Raw genomic sequence first — 7,969 nt, 5'->3', positions numbered from 1 at the left:
ATCTATCATCATTAAAAGAGGAATAATGGTTTGTAACAGAATACATATTCTTTTGGAAAAATGATAATTGTTCCATCTTAACTTTCTATGCCCTGGCTCTAATTTCCTCCTACATCCTTCTGTTTCTTTACAATTATAGGTTTTTTATACTGGTCAGTCACTAGCAACTTTCTCCTTTATGAAAATAGGGGATTTTGTGTGAAAAGTTATTCCATGTCACCAGCCAACACTTTGGAAGGCCTGCAGTTCGTGAAACAGCTCAGCCCCAGTAAACTTCATAGCAAACTTTGTTTCTCAGCAGCATAACACATATCCAAATATTGTTTAGAGAGCACCTATATTCTTTGCATGCCCAAAGGCAGGCAGACCAGAGCACATTTGCACACAGGTAATTGATTCCTAGCTCAGAGACAATCACCCACTCATCAGTTCCAATTAAGACTACTACTTTCCAAAGCCAACTGGACACTGTGTTGTATTTATCAGACCAGAAATCTCTCCCTCTAGGTTGTAACTATTTCTGTAAAGGGCCAGATAGTAAACATTTTAGGCCTTTCAGGCTACACAGTCTTGCTGCAACTACTTAAGTCTACTGTTGTAGTGCAAAAGCAACCATAAACAATGACCAGTTGTGTGACTTTATTCCAATAAAATGTTATTTACAAAAACAGGCTGCAGGCTAGATTTGACTCACTAGCTAATTTACCAATCCTTGCTCTAGAAAAAGACTCATAAATGTAATATGTCACTTAACCATCCATGAGGACTCAAGGTGGGGAACCCAGATACATTGTTGAAAAGATGTTGCATTCTTAGTTGATCCCAAGTCAATTCTAGTGTTTGGATCACAGACATTTGAACTTCATCTCAAGGATTCCCCCATACCACCTTTAACTCTCTCCACCTGTGTTTTTCCAGTGTCACGGCATACAATCTTCTTACTTCTCTTTTGTCCTTATAGCCCACATTACCTAAAAGCCCTCCTTAAGCCCACCCTATGGCTCTTGACTTTGCATCTCTCTAAGTTATGACTTCTAGAATTTGCCTTTGGCTCCAAACACCTTGACCCAAGAAAAATGTATTTTATTTCAGTTCCTGAAAGACCAACTAGAGAAAGAAGTGTACACACCTAAATTATATATTTTCTTGCCCAGTTACCAAAGATTTCTTCTTTTATTTATCTTCTCACTACTCAAAGGTGAAGTTGCTGTACCAGCCCCAAAGTATCTTCAACACTGGTCTTCAGCACACCATCACACCATTCTACTTTCCTCTTAGCCTCAACTTTCAACCTTTACAATTTCAATATAGTATACAGAAAAGGAAAAAAAGACTGTAAATCAGATGATCTAAATTTCAATTCTGGCTTACTTTGGCCTTAGGAAAGTTACTACCCTGCGTGTTAAAGTATGTTACCTTTGGGTGGTGGTTTCCCAGCTGTGCTTCAGAGAATCTTTAGACCAGCTGAGATCATGATTTCCTACCATGTGGTAAAAATGTAAGTTGTCTGAGGAATAATTGTTTTAGCTATTTTCCATATTGAAGATATAATGAATATTTTTTAAAAGACATTTTCCCTAACTTTGAAAAAAGTTTGAAAAACACTTATTTTACAAATGAGGAAACAGAATTTCAATGAAGTAAAGTGATTTATTGAAGATGACATGGCTGCAGAATCAAGACTAGAATATGTCTCCACATTCTCAATTCCTACAGTTTTCTCTTTTTTATTGTAATATTTTTTCTTCTTCACCTTATTATGATATCCATATTAGTCAATCTCAAGCTATATTATGACCCCTTCCAGAATCACAATTGTCATTAGTTATAAAGACCCCATTTGATCATTGCTATTTAAACTTTTCCAAATCAAATTTTTCATTTGGTTTTACTGACATATAGGAACACTTTTACTATAATCAGCTTATATCCAGTAATCTTTTTAAATTAATTTATTAATTCTAATGTTTATCTATAGAGTCTTTAGAATTTTCTACATACACAATCATATTGTCTACCAGTAACATTTCCTAAATATTTCTCAATAAATATTCTAAAATCAGAAAAGATAAGAATCTATATATATTTTAATTAAATGAACATATTCCTAAGAGGAAAAACAATTTTAAGCCATTAATCTAGAGGGTTTTTAAAAATGGAATCAGAGATTTCCCTGCAGTAGCAATAGCTATTACAATGCAATAGCCCTTGGATGGGAAAAATCACTGAAAATTCAGGACCCTGTGTAATATCTTTTGCTTAGAGTTTCAGGGTTACTGCTGATAGGTATAATCATTTGCCAAGTTCACATTTCCACAGAATGTTTATTTTGACAACATTCTAGGTGTTGCTAGGTCTCTGGGAGATGACGACATTACCTTGGGTTAGCTAGCAACAGGAAAAGAAAGTTTGTTTGGATTAGTATATAAACCTTCTTCACTGAGCACTCCTATTATTTTTCAGTAATTTGCAGATTAAGTCCCTGAACACCACAAATTCTGTGTAAAGGTGAGTGACATAAAGATTTCATTTTCAATCTTAATATTTCAAAATCATAGATTATGTTTCCAACAGACTTACCTTTTCATGCATGAAAATACATAACTCAGCCTATAGCCATTTCTTTGTTTTTCTTTTAAAATAAGAAATAACTGCTTTGTTTAAATCTCAAAAGAACCAGAGGTTCATCTTTTTCAAACAAATGTCCTTCCAGAGGACATTTGAGATAAAGATTTTCCTATGAGTTAAACTACAGTTTGCTTTAAAAGTAAAGCAAACATACCCTTTAGCCAAGGCCAGTCATGTGCCTAGACTCCCCTGCCTACCTTGGCAATGGTAAATATCATTTCTTAGGCCTCTGGTCATGTACAGAAGAAAGAAAAAACAATTAAGAAACGCTTGAAGTTCTGACTGGGGGGGCGGGGAGGCGATGGGCGGGACTTGGGCAGCGTATGTGGCCTGAACTTTTGTACCCCCCATGATTATAAGCTGAAATAAAAAAAAAAAAGAAATAAGAGATTCAGGAAATTTACAAGCAGATGAAAAGGAAGAACCTACAGTTGGGGGTAAACTAGAGTATTCTCTGAGGTCTGTCCGGTAAGATGTGCTGAACTGCCTTGTGGACAAATCGCTCAAGTGAGTAAAGCACATCAAAAGGTGACAGGTTAAAATAAAATGGGCTTCCTATTAACTAGAATTTTCTAAATGCTCACAAAGCCACCATAAATGGTTTGATGGGAACATTGATTTTTAGAAAGTTCTGGAAGGGAAGGCAATTATGAGAAAACTGCAGAATTGTTGCCCTTCTACCATGGCACTAAAGTGGAAGATTTTTCCCAACTGTCTTCCTCTATTCACTGAACATTGTTTTGTTCCATGTTTCTACGAAAATTGTATGGTAATGGGTAAAATGCCTACAAGTAATTTTAGATACCTACAAAATGCCTAGAGATGTTAGAAATTAATAAGGAATCATATGATATTATATGCTGAGCATCATAACAAAAAAATTCAGAGAAATAATTATCTCTTTGAATGAAAATTATTGTTTTTACAAAAACAATTTTCTTCCTAACAAAATATTATAAAAGGAGAAGATACCATTAGCTCTTTCATTAGTACCTCATCAAATACATTTTGACGTTACCATCTTAATTTAGATATCACTTTCCAAATTACTTCAGAACAGTTAAAGACAAAGAAGAGATCAGAACATTTCATAAGGGTTCTGGTCTTGCAGTTTTTGACGATAATTGCAATAAAATCCACCTATACTTTTCAAGCTTATGGAAGTTAAAGCGGATAGTGCCTGCCAAGAACTGAGAACTAATCTCTTGCAATTTACCTTCTCCCCATCATTTACGTGTTGATTTCACAAGATGCTTTAAGAATTCATTTTGTCTGCAATTGAGAGATTTTTGGAAAATATCTCTCTTCCGATATCTAATTTAAAAAAAAGAAAAAAAGTAAACAGCAACAAAGATACATGTTTAGGTTTTCTTGCTGAAAAGGTCCCTGTATGAGAAGATCCCAATTTTGGCAGTGTGGGGGAGGGTGGGGAAGGGTGGGGGAGGTTGGGGATTCGTCTCTCTAATCTGTCCAGTGGTTGACAAAGAAGCTTCATGTTATTTAGGAGCCTCAGCTCCCAAGGGCGCTGAAGCCAGTGAAAAACCACCAATCTGGAACTTGGATCGGATGTTTAGGACTCACTCCATTCTGTCTGATCACAACCCAAATTCTATCTGGCCATTCTTGTCCCAGTGTGCTGTGGTTCTGTGTTGCTGAGGAAAATCAGGAAAGGTGAGTTACTTACCAGGAAACTAAAATCAACAGGCGAGTGGAGTAATTTTTAAAGGAGCCTCTTATTTTTATGATTGAAATAGTCTAGGGCTGTAGCAGGTTATCTGTGAGTTGGATAAAAAAGCTTGGACAAAAAGCATGTGTAGTGTCTTCAATTTCTGTCTACCCTCCCATACAGTGATAATAGCTTATATTTATTTGTGTCTCATGCAATGCCTAGCAGCAAACAATGGATACCCAACTGTGTGTCGATTCCATTTTAAATTGAAGGACATATTCAGCCATATGTCAATGGCTTGTAGAAGAGTTCAAAAAACCTACTGATTTAATGCTTAGAAATACTCTAATTTCTGAGCCATATAGGAGAAACAATTTTTATATCTAATCTCAAGCTTTCGGCTTGAGATAAAATGATGAACCCCATTTTATTTTTACTGAAGTATATCTTTCATCACAACTAAGAAACATAAACTTTACCACATAAAAATCAGAAACTTACCCTCTGAGACACTAGAAAAAGCCATATTTCAATAGGGCAATTTGGCAATACCTACCAAAAATTTAAATTTACATATCATTTGACTAAGCCATTCTATTGCTAGAAATATACCCAATGGCCCCATGGATATACTACAAAAGTATGCTAAGACATAATTGCAAAGATACTGCAGTGTGTGTACTAAATAGTCATAATTAGGATAATGGTTAAATCTAATACAGTACATCCATATGATACAAACTATGCAGCCATTAAAAAAGAATGAAGTAGACATGCATGCATCTATCGATATGGAAAGATCTTCAGAGCATATTTATTATGAATTGAAAAAAGCAAAGCATAAAATCGTATTGTATATTCTCTGTTTTGTGTATATATTTAAAGAATATGCATACATGTACATATGTAAGATGATGTATGAAAGAATTTTCCCTTTATTGGATACATATAAAAAAGAGAAAACAGTGATTATATATGGGGAGAGCTTCTGGTAACCGGTAGACAAGAACCAGGTCTTATATTTTTCTATCTGTTTAAAATCTTCAAATATAGGCATAAATTATTTGTATTTTTAATATCAGCCAAGGTTTTCTGGTGATTACGTTATAAGCTCTCTTAGTTTTCTTCATACATTTTTATATTTTTCAGGGCATAATAAATGTTATCAAATAAATGAGGTGAACTAAACAAGAAAAATAATAAATGTGTTAAAAATGAATTTGAAGCTCAAGAGATTTAATTTGAATCTACTATTAAAACAAACTAGAGATAAACTATATGTGACACTCTTGCTAAAAAAATGGATGATGGTCAGACAGATGAGTTCAATTCTAAAGTCTATGAAATAGCCATAATCTAGCAGAAATTTTAAAAATATTATTACACAGAAGTATCTGTAAGTATGGACTCAGATTATATTATTCAAATCTCATTAAAACACATTTTTAAAATGTGTCCTAGACTTAATCAATTCAACAAATATTTATTGAATATACACTATGCTTGCTCTCAGTCTTCTTAAACTTAAATAATTATGTATACATTAGGAAGGGAAGTATAACAGAGAAAAATGAAGCAGCGAAAGAAGACAGAAAACACTAGAGGGAAATTGCAATTTCAAATATGGGAATCAGGAATATGATTTTATTTGTAAGAGGCAAAACAACTAAAGCCATATTTCTAAATATTTTGAACATGAATTGCTTTATTTAATATTAAAATATATTTTTAATCTTCATTTGCTGTAATTTGGGGAACCCCTAATTTTGAAAAAAAATTATGACCAACAGCTACTATTAAATTTGTAACACTCTTAAAAGTTATTTCTAATTTGAAAAGCTAATATGTATTGAATGACGATTCTATGCTAAGGATTGTTCTAAGCATTTCACATGAACCTTCCTAATGAATCCTAAAAAAAGCCTTATGAGCACGGTGAAAGTATTACTTTTATAGGTAATGAACTGAGACACAAAGTTAGGTGAATGGCATTTTACTTTTAAAATAAAAGTTACTATATTAAATATAACATCATTGTCTATATATAATCATGTTGCATGTTTTGTTAGTGATAGTAAGATCAAACTGGCAATATAAGGGGGCAGAGATGGTTTTGCAAATAACTTACAGATCCTCAAGGCTCCACAGCATATAGGTGAGAACCACTGGTCAAGAATTTTGCTATCCACCCTCTTATAGCCAGGGAGGTAGAGCTTCAGGCATCTTAATGCTTCAGTAATGCAGTAAATAATGTTGTTAGAAATTCAGTATAGGGGACCAGGCATCATGGCTCACACCTCTAATCCTAGCACTCTGGAAGGCCAAGGCGGGAGGATCACTTGAGGCCAGGAGTTCGAGACCAGCCTGAGCAAGAGTGAGACCCTGTCTCTACAAAAAATATAAAAATTAACCTGGCACAATGGCTCATGCCTGTAGTCCCAGCTATTTGGGAGGCTGAGGCAGGAGGATGGATCTCTTGAGTCCATGAGTTTGAGGTAGCAGTGAGCTGTGATCATGCCACTGCACACTAGCTGGGGAGACAAAGCGAGACTGTGTCTCAAAAAAAAAAAAAAAAAAAAGAAGGGAAAAAAAAGAAATTCAGTGAAAAGATGCCCCACATTCAAGGGAGTCATGAGCTCTCACTTGTCATGCAGCCTCAATTTTTTTTTTGATGTATTTTTTTTTTATTTCATCTTATTATGGGGGATACAGAATTTCAAGTTACATACATTGCCCATGTACCGCCTGTCCCCCCAAGTCAAAGCTCCAGGCGTGTCCGTTCCCCAGACAGTGCGCGTTGCACTCATCATGTAGGTATATACCCATCCCCTCCTACCACCCCCCCACTCCCCGAGTCAGCACCTTCAAGCATGACCATTCCCCAGACGGTGTGTGACGCACTCATCATGTAGGCATACAGCCTCAATTCTATTGTACCTCCTTGAGCCTCATTTTCATCTCCATAAAATGAAGGACGTTTCAAATATCCATTCCAGCTCTAACTTCTAACTCTATATGTAGAGGCAGTGGGACAGTGAACTCTTTCTTTACCAGGTTTCCAGGATGCCAGGAAATGAAACAGAGCTTCCAGAGGAATGGCCCAAACTTCTTCCCCAGTCTCAGAAAAGTATGAAAAACTGAAATGTACCTGAGGGCACTGCCCACACAAAAATATGAGCAGTTGTTTTGAGCAGTATATTATATAAGTCTTAAATATTTTTTGGAATAAAGTCTTGAAGCCTATCACTAACAGTTCAAAGAAACTTACTAGTACTGGGGTTGTAACTATGGTAATCTCCACCCTAAAAAAATCTTTAAAAATAGGATTTGTACTCATGAGCATGTGAATTTGTAGGTATTGACTTAAGGAAGACAGAGAAATGCAGATGTTTTCTAAAATCACATTTGATTCTATGACTCAGGATGACTTGTAAAGTTCTACCCCCAACAAGCATTTGATATATATTACATCATTTTGTTTTAGGGCCTGGTGGCTCTCAAGGCATGACCAGACACTCCATCCTGTATTTCATCCTGTTGAGTGCTCTGATTGACAAGGGCCACGCCTGCTTCTGTGATCACTACCCATGGACTCAGTGGTCCAGCTGCTCAAAAACCTGCAATTCTGGAACCCAGAGCAGACAGAGGTGGGTGTGAGCTACATATAAAAGC

The 7,969-nt window shown here is 35.6% G+C and overlaps 1 protein-coding gene across 3 annotated transcripts in view; it reads left to right on the top strand.

Annotated features, from left to right (window-relative positions):
• Positions 1-2,352: 2,352 nt before the first annotated feature.
• Positions 2,353-7,969, top strand: part of C6 (complement C6) — a 60,301-nt gene continuing 54,684 nt past the window's right edge. The window contains exons 1-3 of one of the 3 annotated variants that reach the window (XM_069492444.1): positions 2,438-2,508; positions 4,133-4,299; positions 7,782-7,944. In XM_069492444.1, the coding sequence (XP_069348545.1) occupies positions 7,802-7,944 (143 nt within the window). In that variant the 5' untranslated portion in view covers positions 2,438-2,508; positions 4,133-4,299; positions 7,782-7,801. Of the gene's footprint in view, positions 2,509-3,074; positions 3,136-4,132; positions 4,300-7,781; positions 7,945-7,969 lie in introns of those variants that run through there. The other 2 variants (XM_069492445.1, XM_069492446.1) reach the window with 2 other exon arrangements.

Source organism: Eulemur rufifrons, chromosome 17 (genome assembly GCF_041146395.1).
Source record: "Eulemur rufifrons isolate Redbay chromosome 17, OSU_ERuf_1, whole genome shotgun sequence".
Taxonomy (NCBI): domain Eukaryota; kingdom Metazoa; phylum Chordata; class Mammalia; order Primates; family Lemuridae; genus Eulemur; species Eulemur rufifrons.
The sequence above is the reverse complement of the archived record's forward strand: the minus strand, read 5'-3'. Positions and strand labels throughout refer to the sequence as shown.